The sequence below is a fragment of the Trachemys scripta genome, chromosome 11 (assembly GCF_013100865.1).
Source record: "Trachemys scripta elegans isolate TJP31775 chromosome 11, CAS_Tse_1.0, whole genome shotgun sequence".
NCBI lineage: Eukaryota > Metazoa > Chordata > Testudines > Emydidae > Trachemys > Trachemys scripta.
The window spans coordinates 70,289,708-70,309,946 of record NC_048308.1 but is presented as its reverse complement, the minus strand read 5'-3'; the positions used below and the strand labels follow the sequence as shown (position 1 = coordinate 70,309,946).

Here is a 20,239-nt window from a genome sequence, read left to right as displayed (position 1 = left end):
TATCATTGATGTCCGAACATTCCCCATGTGTCAGCGTCCCGTGAAGGTCCATACTATTGTTCAAGAGTGTTTTCCTGTCTGCTGGAAGCTTACTAAGGTAATACAAAAACAGTATTTCTTTCATATTGTTGCATAAATAGAGGTTCGATAGATATCTCTGGCGTCTCATTAAATATGTCCTTTATTAGTTGATACTTACAGTCTTCAAGTCTTAGAGCACAAGTACACTTTCAGAATTACACAATCAAACAAGGTTCACAATATCGCAGCTGGGCTCACTTCACTTCGTTCTTCTTTCTCACTGACTGGTGACATCTCACCCCTTATATACCTGCGATGGCATAGCTGACAACATTCTAGGAGGTTCAAGGAAAATGTAGTTCTCAGAAAGTCTGCAAGTTTTCATGAGATTCTACAAAGGTCCAGAAAATTCTAGGCTAATGAAAAATGAATCCATATATGGAATACCTGAAACATTTTACTTCAAACATTCTATTTTCCCTTTTGTGGCAACAAAAATAGCACCCCGAGCCTGGCATCCCAGTCGCCTGGCCCTAAATCCAACCCTGGTTGCTAAATTATGCAATTATAACAACAGAATCCTGGCGAAGCAAGTGCTGTGTGTTCTGTATTCTAGTTGACTGGCTATTGCAAATGTTTTTTAAGCCTTAATCTCTTGAGCCTCTATTTCCATAGCTATGCATTATGGAAATTCCTGTACTAGATGATGCAGTGTCCATCCTATTTTACTGTAATGTGTGAAAGAGATTACTTACCCCTTACTTTAAAAAAAAAATTACAAAAACAAAACCGGTACACTAAGTCTTTATCCGGTTTGTTTGAAAATATTAATTTGGCAATAACAAACTAGCACGAAGGAAAGCCGATCTATAAATGATCCTTTCCCATGGCATTGTATTAAACCAGCCAGACCGAGCAGATATGAGACAAGCTCTAGCTCTTTTATGATGTACAGACAGATCTGTTGTTCAGTATAGCAGTTGGGAGTGTATTTGGGGGGGGGGGGGGCTCACCTCGCATATTGTGACAAATTTCTTGTAACTTAATGGTTCTCTGTACTTTTATTTTATTTTTTATTTTGCCTTCAGGGCTGGGTGGCTGGAAGTCAGTGGCACAGTATATGGTGTATTGCCACTCTTCTGCTGCTAGGAGTGCTGCCTTCACAGTGGGGCACCCCCCAGCCAGCACTCAACTGGTGGTGGGGCTGAGCCCCAGCATCTCTTTCAATACACTGGGGGGAGGCAGGGTGGCCCTTGGAGGCCAGGAGAATGGGGGGAGAGGCATGGAGGCCGTTTCCCCAAGGCTGGCCCTGACTGCACTAGCCTGTGCAGTACCGAGCAGCCGCCTCGCCCCATGAGACCCCCCCCCCCCCCGAAGCCACAGCGCAGCTCCACCCCGGCACTGGCCACCTCAGCCAGGACAAGCACGGCCCACGGGCCAACGGCGAGCTTCCCTACTGGGAGGCCATACCCCAGGGAATGCACAGGCAGAACTGCGCATGCCCAGTTGAACAGGAAGCGAGGTGTGCATTTTCTCGTCCCCGCGCGGCTGTTTCCGGCGCTCGCCTTCCGCGCATGCTCAGTAGGAGACAGGCGCCGGCTGTGGGTAAGCGCGTTTCCGGTCAGTGCCGGGAATGTCCGACCAGGGCCTGGCCGGTGGCGGGGCGGACTCGGGGCTGGATGCGGCCCTGGGCAAAGTGGGGGCCTCGGTGCGGTCCCGGCGGAAGCTGCCGACGGCGGAGGAGGCGGAGCTGTTCGAGCTGGCGCAGGCGGCGGGGATCGGTCTCGACCCGGAAGTGTTCAGGTGAGGGGGGCGATGGCGGGCGAGGGGGGGCCGCGCGCGCGGCCCGAGCTGCTGACCCCGCGCCCTCTCCCCGCAGGCTGCTGCTGGACCTGCTGCGGATGAACGTGGCGCCCCTGGCTGTGTTCCAGATGCTGAAGTCCTTGTGCGCCGGGCAGAGACCGGCTCCCAGCGGCCCCGCCGAGACCGCCCCCGAGACGAGAGGTCAGGAGCTGCGGGTTATTAGGGGCCCCCCCTCCCGTCGGGCTGGTCCTGGGGGAGCCCGGGCCCGGCTCATGTCCCCCTCCCTGCAGGGAGGTGCCCGGGCTCGGGCCCGTGGCTGCTGCTGCTGTCTGCCGGGGGGTGATAAAGGGCGGTATGGAATTAAGCAGGCAAATCCCTCCCGCGTAACAGTCTCTGGGCTGCCACGGCTGGTTTTGCTGCAGGACGGAGGCGATCTCTGTTGCCTCAATTAAAGGGCTGGGAGCCTTCATTTATGCAAGATGCCAATTAGACATTCATGTATGTTAGCTAAAACTAAGGGGTTTTAAACAAAGTGTATAAAAATCTTGCCCTCTTCCTAGCTCATCTCGCACTCTCTTGTTGCTTCTTATGTCATCACTTAAGCCTGAATTTAAGCCTCTTTAGCCATATTGAAAATATCAAAAACAAATAACCTAAACCGTAGCATGGTCTCATCTACTCTCATAACTGTAGCTACGCTATGGCTTTAACTAGTATAGTTTTGTTGGCCAAACAAAAAATCACAAAACTGAGAACGCAATGCCAGTAAAACATTTAAGTGTAGACCAGGCCTTACTCCAACTCCCCAGTTCTCACCACCTCCATTCTAGACAGAGTCTAATTTCTAACACTGTAAGAAGTAGGAAGAGACCTTTTTTGATAAAAACATCAGGCTCTAGTTTTTCACAATAAAGAAGCAAAAGGCACAAGACCTATTTTTCTTTTAAAAATATGTACATTCTGTTGCTGCTCTTTCCCCCTTTCCATTCTTTTTTGGAAATATAGTATATTATTGTATCACAGTTTCCGCTGTCTCAGGTGGAGGCGACATTCTTTCCTGCTGAGGAGGGCTGGGTGCATCTTCCTCTGTATCTAGTGAATGTTCTTTCCATTAGTCCTACCAGGCTTTCAGCAGGCATTCATGTTAAGTGATAAGTGTGTTATAGTATCAGAGGGGTAGCCGTGTTAGTCTGAATCTGTAAAAAGCAACAGAGGGTCCTGTGGCACCTTTAAGACTAACAGAAGTATTGGGAGCATAAGCTTTCGTGGGTAAGAACCTCACTTCTTCAGATGCAAGAGAGTGTTATAGATACTGTGACAAGCAGAAGAAGCATGTTAGAGAGGAGTTCCCCACCAGAAGCCTGGGACTAAAAGTTCAAAGCTGTAGTTGGCCAGCAAGGGGTCTGTACCAAACCATTATGTACTGTCACAGCACTGGTTCATCTGGGCCCCTTAGCTTTAGTCTGTTCTCTGACATATTCTTGCCATGGTCCTGTCTAGACAAGAGGTTTTTGACATGTTGTAATTTGGGTTAATCAGTTTCCAGTTAATATTAGTTGATTAACTCCACTGTAAATGCAAGCAAATGTTCGTACCTGTTTATCTGGAACCAAAAACTGTACTCTAGGTGCAGGGCCTTATGGTGTGCAGTTTTCATCCTCTGCTTTTTAGTGTTTCTCCCCTTCTTTCCTTGGTTTTCCTTCTGTCCTATCCCTCTTGATCATACCCGCAGACTCACTAGCAAAGCAGTCTGTTGCTTCTATTGGCCTTGCTAGGGAAGACCAGCTGAGCCTCCCTTGCATTGCTTCTGAAGGATTATAAAAACTGAGCATGCCAAATTTAAACTGGTTTGGAAGTAGCTGTCTGGGAGCCTTCAATATTGGAAACAAATTATATTAAATCATAAGAAAACAAAATTGCAGTTGATGCTGAAAGTCAAAATGAGAGCTGTTTATCATGTGAATGATACAGACTTGTATGTTTCTGGCAATGCCTTTATTCTTAGTCTGAATTGTTAGTAGTTAAAAAGTGCTGTGTAAGTGGCATACTTAGCTTGGGATGGGTTGTGACACCTGATCAAAACTAAAAGATGCCAAAATACAATTCCAGTTGGCTACAGTGAGCGGCTGTGGGTGATTGTATAAAGGAGACACAATTGTGGTATGGCTCCGCAGGACTCCACATGGCTTGGCTTTGGCCAGAATGGAAATGAATATGAAGAGATCTCAGTACCAGAATAAAGGATCACATTTTAGGTATTTAAAACAATAGTAAAACAGTCTTTTAGGTATTTAGATGAAAAAAAGTTACTTTATGAGGGGATAGCCGTGTTAGTCTGTATCCACAAAACCAAGGAGTCCAGTGGCACCTTAAAGACTAAGGGATTTATTTGAGCATAAGCTTTCGTGGGTAAAAAACCCACTTCTTCAGATGCATGGAGTGAAAATTACAGATGCAGGTATTATATACTGACACATGAAGAGAAGGGAGTTACCTCACAAGTGGAGAACCAGTGCTGACAGGGCCAATTCAGTCAGGGTGGATGTAGTCCACTCCCAATAATAGATGAGGAGGTGTCAATTCCAGGTGTCATTCTTTTACGTAAACACTGTCCGGTTTGGCCAATGTACATGGCAGAGGGACGTTGCTGGCACATGATGGCATATATAACATTAGTAGGTGTGCAGGTGAATGAGCCCTTGATGATGTGGCTGATGTGGTTGGGTCCTCTGATGGTGTCGCTAGAGTGATTTCTTTATTTTCCTTGTTGGGCCTGTCCTGTAGTAGGTGATTTCTGGGTACCTGTCTCGCTCTGTCAATCTGTTTCCTATACTGACCGCTATACTTACCTACATGCCTCCAGCTTCCATCACATGATCCATTGTCTACAGCCAAGCCCTAAGATACAACCGAATTTGCTCCAATCCCCCTGACAATCACCTACAAGCTCTTTATCAAGCATTCTTAAAACTACAATACCCACCTGGGGAAGTGAGGAAACAGATTGACAGAGCGAAATGGGTACCCAGAAATCACCTACTACAGGATAGGCCCAACAAGGAAAATAACAGAACACCACTGGCCATCACATACAGCTCCCAGCTAAAACCTCTCCAGCACATCATCAGCGATCTACAACCTATCCTGGAAAATGATCCCTCACTCTCACAGACCTTGGGAGACAGACCAGTCCTTGCTTACAGACAACCCCCCAACCCGAAGCAAATACTTACCAGCAACTACACACCACACCACAGAAACACCAACCCAGGAACCAATCCCTATAGCAAACCTCATTGCCTACTCTGTCCCCATATCTACTCTAGCGACACCATCAGAGGACCCAACCCAATGCCCCTTTGCGGTGTACATTGACCAAACCGGACAGTCCCTACGTAAAAGAATAAATGGACACAAATCGGACATCAGGAATGGTAACATACAAAAGCCAGTAGGTGAACACTTCAATCTCCCTGGACATTCTAGAACAGATTTAAAAGTAACTATTCTTGAACAAAAAAACTTCAGAAACAGATGTCAAAGAAAAACAGCAGAACTAAAATTCATTTGCAAATTTAACACCATTAATTTGGGCTTGAATAGGGACTGGGAGTGGCTGGCTCATGACAGAAGCAGCTTTTCCTCTCCTGGAATTGACACCTCCTCATCTATTATTGGGAGTGGACTACATCCACCCTGATTGAATTGGCCCTGTCAACACTGGTTCTCCACTTGCAAATTAACTCCCTTCTCTTCATGTGTCATTATATAATACCTGCATCTGTAACTTTCACTCCATGCATCTGAAGAAGTGAGGTTTTTACCCATGAAAGCTTATGCCCAAATGAATCCTAGTCTTTAAGGTGCCACCAGACTCCTTGGTTTTTTTTTTTTTTTTCATCTTTGATGCGTACTTCCTTCAAAGAAAAGAAAAGCATCACAGTTAATTTTAGCAACTACCTAGGAAATGGTGTACACTTGTGCATTTACTTACAACATTTATTTAATGTTGGGGTTTATTAACTCAAAATATCAATTAAGTACTTCAGGAAAATGCACTGTGGGCTTAAAAGGCTTGTTTTACTGTATTAATGGCTGGCAAGCAATGTGGAAAGTGCAATTATGAAATTATATTTGAAACATTTGAGAAAAATATTGGTACATTTATTACTATGAAATGGTTTTTGTTTAACAGCATTTTAATGTAAGAACTATTCAAGTCTAAGTGTTCATCTGGGGACTTCAAAATTTTAGAGGGGCAACATAAAAGTAGACTGTTAAGATGACAAGATTATGAAATTGATGTATTTAACAAAGCACGTGAGCTATGTTACCATTGTCAAGAGACAACTTTTCTTTTTCTTTAAGGGTATTGAGAATTCATTTACATTCACGACTCTGTTCTTTTTTCAATAGACATATGGTGTTTTTAATGTGTTTCTGTGTCTCTCTTTGAATTAGAGGTCTCATTTCTCTCTGCCAAGAACAGTAAAATCCCTGCACCACTCTCCTTTTCCTCTGCCCTTCGATCTCCAAGACTAACAGCCCCTAAGATTGTGGTCTACAGTCCTGCTGATGCTTGCTCGCCTCTCTCTCAAGGTCCCCCTCGTTCCTTCCAGTTTTCTTGCTGCCTGTTCTCTCCTTTTACAGGTTGTGTTTATTAGTTTATCTACTGGGGTTGGTGCAGTCTGTTAGGACGTTAAGAGTCGCACTTGCATTGTGAGTCCTTTAAGTTTAGACTAAAAGAACTAAAAGGTGTATCCTCTAAACAATACATTCTAATGTTAATAAACTGTCAGGAATGGGTAATTTTAAAAATAATTAAAATGTACAGGTTAAAAATAAAATGTAAATCTTATTTTAAAAATGAAAACTGATTCACTTTGCTGTTGAATTAAGAGACTGAAATCTATTGTGAAAAATTCTTTCTCTGTCTTAGACTAGAAAGTGCCATACGCATAGACAAGCAAGAGAAGTAAGTTTAGGAATTACATATTGTGGCCCAGAATCTGCAGACAGTTGCGTTAGGGTGGGCTGCTTTGCCCATTCAGAGCTTCCCTGAAGGCTGTTCATTCTTAACGAATTGCAGGATTGGAATCTAAGAACTTCCTGTGCATGGTGGATATTTTTGTCAAGTTTTTTATCAGTGGCTTTTTATAAACGCAAACTGGTGCATGCACTCTACAGGAGAGCTTGTGTGGCGATGACTCGCTATAAAGACAAATAATGCTCGAATTTATATCGGTCATATGCATTGGCCATTAGGTTTAAGGCTTGCAAACCTGTTTCCATTTAAGGCCTGTGTTTTCTGATTTCATGTGTGTTTCAGAAAGTTATCTTTTTGGGTTGAAGTCTTCCATTCTTCTGTCTCTGGCGGATTGTCTTTGGAAGCTTGAGTAAAATCCCTTTAGCTCTTTTTGAGTGGGGATGGGGTGAGTTCTGTCACTCTGTCTTAAAAACTAAACTTTAAAGATTGTGGCTGAAGTAAGGAAACCAACACACACAAATATGGCATGTGCACACACCTCTATGGCCATCGTGTGATTTTGTATGTTTAAAATCCATTTCCAAACAAGTTGTAGTGTAGCCATTTCAGTATATGCTGCTGTGCATACATAGGTGAGAAATGCCTGCTTGCTTTTGAGCTGGGATATCTTGGAGGAAGAACATGACCACTCTAAACCTTTAGAGCTTAAAACTCTCACAGACCAATTTTGTTTTAAACATGCACATCTTGAGAATTGCTACAGAACAGTATAGGGTTGAGATTTGTCTTCCATAGTTCTTGAAAGTATGCAAGCAGAAAATTCCTGAATGAAGCACTAGTGCTACAGGTCCCAGAGATACTGTCCAATTCCACTTTTTAAAAGTACAATACAAGAGTGTTAACTTTTAAAAAATGCACTTAAGTCAGGACTGCCAGAGTGAAGATATCCCATTCAACCTTAATTCTGCCCATCTGTGTATGTGTTACAGTAGTCTCCAATTTCATGCTGTCATACCTTTTTCCCCACATGACCCCTGCCTCTATCAGTGCACAAGATGGATGGCATTATAGTGAATGGGGCAATTCAATACTCCTTTTATCCTCCTCATTCTGTGTCTGGCCCCAAAGTATTTGGGGTGACGGGGGAGATGGTTGATGGATTCTCATCTTGCCCATATCTCAGATGCATTTATAGCTCTGTGTGGACCCAACAGAATACTGCAGGAGGCTCACTGAGGCCCAGTGCAAGCAACTGAAAACCATGTTATAATGGAAAGTGATTGGCAACCTTAATGCAATGGACACTTCCAGCTATAATACACCAAATAACTGTGTACTATCTTAGATACACGGGTAATGTGTTGTTGTACTGTGGCAAAGTTATAAATAGTATACAACTTGAGTGATACAAGCAGTATTCAATCAATTTAAACAATAAAGCACAGAAGCAGTATAGTAAAATGGAGTAATAGTAGGAAGCAACGACAGGTTTCATATGCAATGTTTAGTTACACCAGTGGTTCTCAAACTTTTGTGCTGGTGACCCCTTTCAAATAGCAAGCCTCTGAGCTCTCCCCCCCTTATAAATTAAAAACACTTTTTAATATATTTAACATTATATTATAAATGCTGGATTCAAAGCAGGGTTTGGGGTAGAGGCTAACAGCTCGCAACCCCCCATGTAATAACTTTGTGACCCCCCCCGAGGGGTCCCGACCCCCAGTTTGAGAACCCCTGAGTTACACAGAACAAAACTGCATGACTATCAGATTTGTCTGAGTACATCTTACTGTTCCCCCTACTGGTGTGTCACGTATATACTACAGCTATTTGCCAAATGGGAGTGGGGGCAAGTCACTTGGAGTTAAACTTGTGCAGTTAAAAACATAAGGCATGATAAACCAGTTGCATCAAGTACTTCATGAAAATATTTGAACTCAAAATAGCTTGAGAATAGCTGAGTTGCAGATGAACAGTACAAATAAAATCTGAAACATTAGAGTGTCCAATCTATTATAGAAGTATTTCTGGGGAAAGTTTGTGAACTAAAACAGTAACATGAATACACATGCACCTTAAAGGTGCATTTTTCTTTTAAAAAACCCCCCAAAGACTTAGGAAACAAATGCAAGACATAGAGCACTGAAAAGTCATGTGGTTTTCGGCATTACGGTGGTAGAGATGGGAGTGTTGAAAAAGCCGCCAAACCGGGTAGCAAAGTCAGGCATCCTTGTCGGGAAGCAGGGGACACATGATGACCTGCATCTGAGATGGAGACCTGGGGCAGTGTTGCAGGGCTTTGAAGCTGAAACTTGATGGGATGGACAGGACAAGTGGGGGAGCCAGTTGAAGGATTCAAGGCAAAGAATGACATGGTCAGATTGGTTAAGGAAGGTGGTTTTAGACAAACTGGAAGATGAACAATGTGAGGGTCTGGAAGGTCAGAGGTGATGCTTGGGGCATGGATGTTTTTGTTAACTGATGAGACAAACTGGGTTGGATTTTTCAAGAAATTGTGGAGGATTAAACTGCAGGTTTTGATCAGCGTATGACTATTGTAGCATTTCAGAAAGCTTTGTAAATATGGAAAGGGGATAGTCACACCCTAGCTAAGATTGCAGCCAGGATTGCATTATAAAGACAAATTGAAATTTGTAATTTACCAAAAAAAAGTAACTCAGAGTGAAATAGAGAATTGCATGGAATTGAGCAGTGCTTCTCCATTTGAAAGATCACAAAAATTATTCTTGAAACTTTTGTGAGGTCTCTGTTTCTCTTTGAGTTTTTAAAAAATGAAATTATACTGCAGGAGTCAGTTAATAAATAGTATCAGAGGGGTAGCTGTGTTAATCTGGATCTGTAAAAAGCGACAGAGTCCTGTGACACCTTATAGACTAACAGACGTATTGGAGCATAAGCTTTCATGTGCGCAGCATCTCTGCTTGAGAGAAGCACATCTGCTGGATACATGCAATGTGTGTTGGGGCTTTCGCTCCTAGAGCCTGCAAGGATCAAGTGGCCTCTTGCTATGGTCGTTCCTGGAGGCAAGTTCAGCCAGACTACAGTTCTACTGGCGCAATCTCTCTCAGTTTAAGCTGATCCTGCCGTTCCTGGTTCTGCTGGTGCAGTCTCTCCATCTGAAGCCGCTCCTGACACTCCTTGACCTTCTCTCTTGTACTGATGCTGTTGGTCTGCTCTCTTTTGCTCCTGGTCTCCAAGGTGTTGGGTTTCCAGATTCACTCTGTGCCTTTCCTGTTTGGCTGTCTGCCACTCCTGTTTCAGTGGTGTGCTGGTCAGGACAGAACATAGTTGCTTCCTCTGTCAGTCTGTTTGTTCCCTGTTTCTCTCTGGTGGACCTTTTGCCAGCAAGCTGGAGGTTCTCTGCAAACCTGAACCATCATTCCTTGACTGGTCATTTAGAATATTGCAGATCTACTAGTGTCATTTTGTCTGTTCTTCAGTGTTAAGCTGCCTTTCTCTGCATACCTCAACCAGCTGATTTTTCTTCAGCTGTTCATAATTCCTTTTTCTCTGTCTCTCTCGTCACGCTGTAGCTCTTGTCATTCCTTTCCCAAAAAGACTATTGAGACTTTTTGCTCTGTGGTTTTCCCTTCCAGGTAACTTGCTTTCACTGCTGTTGACACTTATGCAGTTCACACTGCTGCAGATCCCACCAATGCCACCATAAATGTCACGGGTCAGGGCAACTGCCCCTGTATTTCCTCTCAGTGGTCTAGCAAAAACACCTATTCTCAGGCTTGCAGCTCCCTGGCCATCGCCTTTTGGGGTTGCAGACCTGCATTTCTCTGCTTTCTGACAGGTATTTCCAAGCTGCACAGTTCCCTGCCTTCCCTGTGTTATTCCCAGAAGAGACAGGCTGCCCAAGTGCACCTGCTTGCTTTCTCTTCAGCAACTGATGAGTGATTGTCAACAGAAGTAAACTACCAAACAGTTCTTTCTATGCAAGCCAATTTTATTCTTTAGGTTAAGACACTACAGAAAAAAAAAACACATTTAAAGCAATAAAAGAACCTATATGCATGCTAATAAGCTTACCAGGGTTCACCTCAACCCCAACATGGATTCTGCAGGAACAGTCCTTCAGATTCTCACCCATGAGGGTTCCTTGAGGTTACAAGTTAATAACAGCTTCAGTTCAGAAGAAAAATGTCTTGTGGGGCTTCAGCAGGTCCAGTCCTTCCAACGCTACTCTAAAGATTGGAGCCTTCTAAAGACCATGGCTCCTGTCTGTTTACTGAGGGGGGTTGCAAGCACTTTGGAGGACAAGATTAAAATTCAAAATGATTTTGACAAAGTCGATAAATGGTCTGAATTATTAAATGGTTCTTAACTTCAGTAAGAACAAATGCAAAGTACTGTGCTTCAGAAGGAATAATCAGTTGCACAGATACAAAATGGGAAATGACTGGAAGGAGTACTGCAGAAAAGGGTCTGGGGGTTATAGTGGATCACAAACTCAGTATGAGTCAACAATATAGTGCTGTTGCAAAAAAAGGAAACCTCATTCTGGGATGTATTAGTAGAGGTGTTGAAAGCAAGACAAGAATAATTCCACTCTACTCAGCACTGATAAGGCCTCTACCAGAGTTCTGTGTCCAGTTCTGGGCCCCCACTTTGTTACAGATGTGGACAAATTGGAGAAAATCCAGAGAAGAGCATTAAAAATGATTGAAGGTCTAGAAAACATGACCTATGATGAAAGACTGAAAAAATTGGGTTTGTTTAGTCTGGAGGAGAGAAGACTAGGGTCACATAACTGCCTTCAAGTATGTAAAAGGTACAAGAAGAGAACGGTGATAAATCGTTCTGCTTATCCACTGAGGGCAGGACAAGAAGTAATGGGCTTAAATTACACCATGGGCGATTTAGATTGGGACATGAGGAAAAAATTCCTAATGGTAATGGCAGTTAAGCACTGGACCAAATTACCTGGGGAGGTTGTGTAATTTCCATCACTGGAGATCAGTGATGTTCTGGGTAATATTTAGTTCTGCCATGAGTGGAGGGGACTGGACTAGATGACCCATTGAGGTCCCTTCCAGTCCTACGATTCTATGATTCTTTCCATGCTGCTGTTAAGCATTCCTGTCCGAACACCCTGTGTCAGCTGACAGGGTGGTTTGTTGGAGTGCTCTGACCTCTTATGAGTCATTGAGTTAAGGAAAGGAGGTAAGGGAGAGCTGGATCCTTCCCACTCCCTCCCTCTCCGCTACCTCTGTTACCCAGCCCCTTCCCTTTCAGGGCTTCTCTGCATAGGCACAAGCACTCTCCCAGGGATTGCACTGCACAAGGGTCAAGGTGTTCCCAGTTAAGGAGCCTAGGATGAGTTTTGTTACAGATGTGGGTGGAATGGGCTGTAAAGCATCTGCTGGAAGAGAAAGCCAGGGGAGCAGAGCAGCATAGCCTTAGTAGTCTGCTTGGGGGCCAGGGACAGGAGAGGAACTCAGCCCTAGGTGCTTTTCAGCCAGGCCACAGGAATTAAACTCTCTGCTTAGGACACATTTGATTTTTTTTTTTCAAAACCTGCGAATGATTCAAGTAAGGCTTGTGCTAATTTCCTTTCTATGCATGAATTATAAGAAGCCTCTAACTGGAGTACACCTTTTTACATTAACATGTAGATTGCATAAAAGGCACACCATCCCTTTGAAATCATCCCACTGCCTCTTATTGTTACCAGGAACAACTAATATAACTGAAAGAAAGGACTGAAAAAAATAGCTTCTGTGTCTCTTCTAGGCCTGTGTGTAGAGGCAGTGTTACTGTTCTCCCACTAAAGCCAGTTTGTCTTTTTCCCCGGTTATTTGTCTGGGTCTCACACAACAAGGGGGGGAGAATTTTTTTTTTTTTTTAAATAGAGGTGTGTGTGTAATTGTGAACCCCCCTGATCCTTGCAGGGGCTCAGGACTGGGCAGCAGCAGTGAGCTTTTAACTCTGGTTTTCAAATTGACTAGTGTCTCCCAGTCCTCATGTCCACTTCCTATCTGGATCCTGGTTGGAAGCACTGCCCTCACTGTGTCACAAACAGGAGTAGTAAGAAGTAGTAAGTAGTAAGAAGAAGCAGTTGGAGCCTTAATGGCAGAGTCTGAGCCTTGGGTCACTCCCTGTGGGAAGAAGATACTGCTCTAGTGGGGATAGGGAACCTCCACAGTCCTTTCTGCTACTGAGGAATGAAGGGGGCAGCAACATCAGTCTGGGCAGAGAGCAAAGAGAATGATGCTGTAGGTGGCTACTTCTAAAAACACCTGAGGACTACAGGAAGCTTTCCCTGGGGCCTGATTGACCTTTGTGACACTGCTTCTATGCCACTGCAGTGTCCTGTCTGCTGCCAGTGTGCACTCCATAGTGCCACCGTGCAGCCATGCCTGCCTCCTGAATACATCTATCTATTGAACCAACTAGGTTTTAAACCCATCTCAGTATTGTTTGGACGGAAGAATGAACCATCGCAAGCTGGTGTATGTATCCTTGCATGTAGTTGTATGCACCTGGTCTTATGAACCTACATCAGCCCATTTGTAGGACACACACTTGACTGCTCCTATTACAGTCATCTTCTCTGAGCTTTTGAAGTACTCAAATGAAGTCTTTCATGTGGAGTATCACTTGTATTTGTATCATGCTGCATATTTACAGAACACTGGGTCTCTGAAAAACAACCAAGTATGCACCTCAAAGTAGCAGGACATCATGTGTCAATTCAATTAAGTGGGGGAGCCTTTTGTTAGCATCAGTATTAGTTTCTTAACTGTAGGGGGAAGTCTCTTGAAATCCTTTCCGTTCATGGGTTGCACTAATGTGCGTTGATTTCCCTAATGTTCAATATTGTTTAATACAACTGTTGAGGCAGAAGTGCACACAGCACACCAACTCTGATTGTTGGGCCTTGTGGTGTGGCTTCCATGCACATGGTCTGACCCTCCCCTATTGAAATCAGTGGGAGCTTTGCCATTGATCAAAATGGGAAGACTGACGTCATACCTATATTTATATATACATAAAATGGTCATTCTTTTTTTCCGAGGAGTTTATATCATTTGAGGATAAAGGGCCAGATTTCCGGGAGCCAGATAGTTGGGCATTTGTGTGCCTATCCTGTGGGCCCATATCCCCTTTTTGTGAGAGAGATGTACGTTACTTTGTGCCCACACAAATGAAGGATTTGCACTGTAACTGGACATGTGCATTCAAGGGAGGAAGGTATTTACATGCACAAATGTGCACCTACTTGCTAAAAAAATCAGATAATCTTTGGGGATGATTTTGTTGCCGTCTTTGATGAAGTAAAGTGAAATTTCTCCTCTCTGCAATTTGTGCACTTTCGTTGACAGCACTTGCATTAATAAAGTTGCTTGAGTGCTTCTGAGCTTCAGCAAAGGAGAATTGCAAAACTGGCTGGCTGGCTTTGGGCTGACAGATGAGAAGTCTACAGTAGTAGATTTTTCTTAAAGAACAGTTGACATGTCTGAAGCAAATGAATGCATTTGCTGTTTATTGTGTTAGTTTGTCAAACTATTTACAGATGCAAATGGGCCACTTACATTTTTATTCCTTGGAAGCAATTTAAATGTTTCTCTAGTGCACTATGCTGTAAATCTGTGCTGTTGGCAGTAGTGGCTTTCAGGGGGCAGGAATGGTGCTCCATAGGAATGACTTTTTGGTAAGTAATGCAGTAATGGAATAAAGTTTCTACAGTTCACTCTTCTATTGGCCACGCAAATTGCAGAGATGATGGATTCTAAACAACATAAGTGGGTTGCTACTATATATTGTATAGCAGGGGTAGGCAACCTATGGCACACGTGCCAAAGGTGGCACGTGAGCTGATTTTCAGTGGCACTCACTGCCCGGGTCCTAGCCACCGATCTAGAGGGCTCTGCATTTTAATTTAATTTTAAATAAAGCCGCTTAAACATTTTAAAAACCTTATTTACTTTACATATAACAATAGTTTAGTTCTATATTATAGACTTATAGAAAGAGACTTTCTAAAAACGTTAAAATGTAGTATTGGCACACGAAACCTTAAATTAGACTGAATAAATGAAGACTCAGCCCACCACTTCTGAAAGGTTGCCAACCCCTGTTGTATAGCCATCAGTCAGTTGTCTTACAAAACATCTCAACATCCTAATCAGGTAATTAATGTAACTAATTTGTGCAGAGAAAATATTTAAATTAGCTTACCAAATGCCTGCCTTTTGCTCTGATCTCTTTACTGGTATGTGTTTTTTCTAAAACTCTTTAAAGCATTGGAGCCTGTTGTTTGTTTATTTGGCTAGCTCCGTCCTTCTCATCCCTTCCTAGGATAGATTGTTCTCCCACGTTTCTTTTTGACCTTTCACTTGTGTAATTTTCTCCTTACCCTTTTTCATTACCCTACATGATGTGCCTCCTCTAAGACGGCCCTCTCCCGATGCAGGGAGGTGCGTCAGGCCCTGTCTCCCCACACCTCACTTTGGTCTCTTTCTTCCCCTCACCTGTCCTGCTTGCAGCAAGTCTCAGTTTGTCCCCTTTCTCCTCCTGCTGACCGTGGAAGGGGTCCCCTCCAGGTCTCTTGCTAGCTGTGTGCACCACACTTCCTGCCCTCTCCCCTTCCAGCTTGCACAGTGCTACGCAGTGGTTTGCCCTGCGGCTGTGTTGCATCATAGACACAGCTAGTAGTGGTAGGATAAGAGCAAGATGGCTCAGGAGTATTCTATCTCCCTTCTGAACCCAACAAGACAATCTGTGAATGGCAGCTCCTGTGTGGAATCCAAATGCTGTCAGAGAACCCCAAAGCATGACCAGAATACCCAGGAGAGTTGAGGTCTGTTAGTCTGACAAAGTGACAAACAGGAGAGGCTCTGCAGGGTTGGACCCTGTCACTGTTGCTTGTGAGAGGAATCAACTCTTGAACATGGGTTCACTTGTCCTAGCCATGACATGTTAGATGCTCTTTAAATTCTTCCCTAGTTGCAATTTGCAGTGCTGGTGTTCCTATGCTAAATGAAAGTAATCACATAATGTGTTCACACATTTAAAAAACAAAGTGATTTATGCTATTTGATTTATCTGAGGAACAAATTGTGATGAATATGATTAGTCCTACTACTGCAGTTTGTTTAGGATTTATGCTACCTGACATCTGTTATATTACAGTTCATGAATTTTGTATCTATATTGGATGCTGGTAAAATTTCATCATCTAATAAAACCCTACCTATAACATGAATTCTCGAGGAACACTAGCAGCTTGGGTGCAGTTATGATAAATTAGAACTTTAGAGTTAACACATTTATTTGTCCATCCAGGGAGAAATAAAACCAATTCTTCAGTCAGCGGGACCCAAGGCCTTGCAGAACGTTGCAGCCGGGAAGGATCTGTCCAAAGAATGCCCCGGCAGCCAAGCACTAGCAGGCTCCAGAAGACTGGAACTTCTGGAAAGAGCAGTGGAGGCAGCAGTACATAGAGACTCAAAATAGAGCACTGAGGACCTTTGTAAATTCTCCATTAAAATAAGTGCAATGCAGCACAACATGTAAAAATGTTCAAGATTGTGAACCTGCTCCAGTATTTTGTATTTATGAATGCTATAGAATATCACAGGTGATGTATGCAAAGTGTCAGTTACTGTTTTCCTTTCCTAAATTTCTTTTGGATACATCTGTTAATAAAGAACATGAATTCTTCGGGAATTGCTTTTAATTAGAATTCTGTTTAAAGCATTGCACTAAATTAGTGAGATGTTATTCTTCATTCTTATTCATAGTGTCTGGCCTGCTCCATGCCTTATGAGTAGTCTAGCTCGTGCAAAAGTGTAATCTCTCATAACTCACCAGCTAGAGATGCCTCTATCAAGCTGTCCTGCAATGGCTCAAGAACATGAGTACCAACCTCGGGGCAGACTTTTATGAGCCAGGGCACAAACCATAAATTGGGAGTTTTATATATACATTGGTGATTGAAATTATCATGTGTAAACTCCTCAGGTCTATAACAGCCTTAACTTGGAGTCATTAGACCCTCCCCTTTGGTACAGCGATCTGTCTTGCCACCCAGGTGGGCTTACCTTTGTGATGGATGGTGCCTTACGCTAAGGATCATGGCAATATTCTGTTTACTCCCAGTCCCAAAGGATCAGTCACTTACCTCAGGTCAGTTGCACCTTAGTGGGAGTGTGTGCGAGTTATGGGCATTTTGAACATTACTCAGAGTGCAGAGCTACATTTGCATGGGTGTTTATCTGAACTCAGCAGTTCCTGGTTTTCTCAAGTTTGAGTTTTGCTGAACTCAAATGTTCTGGAAGGTCACAACTATCAGCAGACAACCTTAACTGTGCATTATGAAGCATTTTGCCTTTTAATTTCCTAGGGTTTTTTTAAAACAAAATAGAAACATTTGTTGGTAGTAGTTAATTAAGTCATTTAGGCAGTTGTAGATCTCACCTAGGTTTGCAATTGATGTGCTACTGTGGTTAGGTAATAATCCAAATACCTAGCTTTTATATAGTGCTTTTCATTAGTAGTGCTCAAAGAACATATTATCCCCATTTTACATATGGGAAACCAAGGCACAAAGATAAGTGAAGTGACTTGTCCAACATCACCCAGCAGGCCAGTGGCGGAGCTAGAAATAGTCCCTGTCCAGTGACCTTTCCATTAGGTCACCTGTCTGCTACATGATTCTTCAGAGCTCCTCTCCCCTCCTGTACATTTTGGTCTAGTGAATGGGGATAATGGTTGTGCTTTGAAATGTTTGCAATTGTAGTTGCTAACAGCCAGTGAGTGACATCTCATCAATGGTCCGTGTCCCAAAACCTTGACAGCATTACATGGTGGTTACGGTAACTTTAAGGATAAGAGAAGACTGGTGTTTCTCTCCTTCTCCGTCCCCTGCCCCACCATTTCCCAGAACATGTAGGCCCCCTCCCCCATCAGCATTTCCAGCTCCTCTCCCCTTCCTGTCCTATTAAGCTGTTGGTACCATAAAAGCCATTAACATGTAAGAAGTTGTTCCTTGATGTCTCCTTCACTATGTTGCAGTATACACAGATCACAGGCAGGAGTTAACTGGAAGGCTGCACATGGCTTTGTTTATGTAGCCCAAGCTGCATGCTGAGCTATGCCCCCTCCCACTACCCACTCCCAGCTGGGACTCCTGGTCCTGCTTCAGCCAGGCTTTCCCAGCCATGCCCCAGTCCAGTCAACCTCCACCTCCAAACAAGACTCTTCCCCCCCACACACACACATTCCAACCCCACACACAGGCGATGTGTATCGTAACTTCATTTTCTGGATTTCTGATGTTTACATTTGTTATCTTCATTTCCTCCAACCCAGATCCCAGCCAACATGGAGGGACAGGGCTAGTGGCTCAGTCACCCTGAGAGTAGCAGTGTCCCCAAGAACACACAGGGAAGGGGGCTCAGACCCCTTGTAATCTTTGATTTAGCTATTCCCATTAATATGTTTAAATGCAAAATTTAAAAATAAGCTTGAGGTTCGGTCCTTGGTTTGGTTCCAGATACTTTATTTAATTCAGTCTAAGAACCTTGAGTGATGCAATGAATGGTGAAATTCAAAATTTTACTATATAACACTAAAGCAAGCATGCATACAACAGTCAGAGTATAGCCACTTCACTCTACATTTATACTCACATTCCTAAGATGAAATAATATCAAGGGGTGGGTAGTCCCTTGATGACAGAATGGGTGGAGGGTCCTTCTTTTAAGCTGTGTGTGGTGGTATATAGAACTTTCCCTCAATTGGGAGTTACCCTATTTATAGTAAATTATAAGATAACTAACATTAAATCCGTCTTTTTACCCTATCTATTCTGCTACCATATTTAATCTGTACCCTCAAACCCAAATATCTTCTACTAATTGGCTATTAATAAAAAATATCATTCTAATTACCATTTGTGTTAGTGCAAATTCTGCAGTAACCAGTATTACAAAACATCTAAAAATTCCCCTACCACACTTGCTAAAACCAGTTAAAACAAAAATGTTTACCTAACAACCCAAGTTTATGCCTCGAGTCACTTCTATTAATAATGCTTATTCACTCATGCATAGGGGTAGGGCTCCCCCAGATCCTAGAGTGCACATGTGCATGCACACACACAAGTCCAGGGCTGACAGCACCAACCCAAACCCCCAGCTTACAGTACTTTCCCTCACATTCTCCAGTCCCTCCTGTCTTCTTCCCTCCCACTCCCCCTAAATCCCACCCCTCCAATTCAACTGAGATCCCCAACCCTCCGCCCCCCTGCTACCCATTCCCCATAATACTCCCATCCCAGGCTGCAGATTCAAACCCCTCCTCCTACTCTTGCATGCCAATCACTTCTCCTTCCAGTGAGCATTTGCATGTGTAATTTGTTTACTTTTTAAAAATAGTTTCAGTGCCTTATCAGATTACATTTCTTTAAAAGAAAAGTTGCCCAAATTAAGATTTTCCCCAAAGGTTTAAATTTCATTCTCAAATTTCTGTCCAGGTTGGGTTTCGAACTTCAAGATTGCTAGAATCTAAATTTAAGGAAATGCTGTTTTTTCTGTGAGTTGTATCTTGGGAGCATGACCACAGAGTTGGATTACTAAGGGTATGTCTACATGTAAACCACTACAGCGGCATCGCTGTAGCGCTTCAGTGTAGACACCACCTATGCCGACGGAGGATTCCCCATCAGCATAGTTAATCCAGCCTAATTTTCTAGACTAGCTTTACCCTATCCTATACTCTCTGGAGCATAGCAAATTTTAAGACAATCCATGTAAGCACATAAATTTTAGATCACTAAGAAGAGTCATCCTTTCAACAGGAAGGACTTCCAAACCTTAGAGCAGAACTGGCACTTATAATATTGTATGAAATTAGAGGGAGAGTGGAGCAGAGGAAAAGTTTACACTTTCATCATCAGCAGAGAGGTGTAAAGTGGCCCATTCATCTCAATGACGTGTTCTCAGCTGAAAGAGCATATCCAAGGGAGATGTATACAGCCCAAACCAATAGCTTTGAGATGAGTGAACAGTTCCATTCATATCAATGGGTGTTCTCTTCTGAAGAGTTTCTGATGTGTCAAACATACCGGTTTTCAGCTCTTCACAGTGTGTATTCTTAGTACATGCTTTAAGCATGTCTGTTCTAAGCTCTCCACCCAGAGGGTCAGGGCTTCCCCAGACCCTGGTAAACAAACGGGCTAGGGAGTGGGGCTCATGCTCTCAGCAAGGCAAGGTCTTTTCCAGAACCTGGCTCACACAAGGAGGGGCATGGAAAAGAGGTCACACCACTCTAGATGGGCTGGGCCCCCCTAAATTGTGGCACACACCAGAGAGGAAATGTGGGGCTGACAGTCTGACCCAGGCAAAAATTCCTTCCTGACTTCAAATATGAAGATCAGTTAGGCCTTGAGCATGT

General features: G+C 43.4%; 1 protein-coding gene across 3 annotated transcripts; it reads left to right on the top strand.

Annotated features, from left to right (window-relative positions):
• Positions 1-1,541: 1,541 nt before the first annotated feature.
• LOC117884819 (mitotic-spindle organizing protein 2B-like) lies at positions 1,542-16,510 on the top strand. Of its 3 annotated transcripts, none has more exons than XM_034785643.1 (4): positions 1,542-1,824; positions 1,901-2,025; positions 6,286-6,474; positions 16,127-16,510. In XM_034785643.1, the coding sequence occupies exons 1-4, from the start codon at positions 1,655-1,657 to the stop codon at positions 16,282-16,284; spliced, it is 642 nt and encodes a 213-aa protein (XP_034641534.1). In that variant the 5' UTR covers positions 1,542-1,654; the 3' UTR covers positions 16,285-16,510. The 3 variants fall into 3 exon arrangements, with proteins under 3 accessions (XP_034641534.1, XP_034641536.1, XP_034641537.1); XM_034785645.1 differs by having other exon boundaries at positions 1,543-1,824; positions 6,286-6,423; XM_034785646.1 differs by lacking the exon at positions 6,286-6,474 and having other exon boundaries at positions 1,559-1,824.
• The last annotated feature ends 3,729 nt before the right edge of the window (positions 16,511-20,239 follow it).

Coding starts and splice junctions, on each gene's coding strand:
- LOC117884819 (XM_034785643.1), top strand. CDS start 1,655: ATGTCCGACCAGGGCCTGGCCGGTGGCGGGGCGGACTCGGGGCTGGAT. Junction 1,825..1,900: donor CTCGACCCGGAAGTGTTCAG/GTGAGGGGGGCG, acceptor CTCTCCCCGCAG/GCTGCTGCTGGACCTGCTGC. Junction 2,026..6,285: donor GACCGCCCCCGAGACGAGAG/GTCAGGAGCTGC, acceptor TCTTTGAATTAG/AGGTCTCATTTCTCTCTGCC.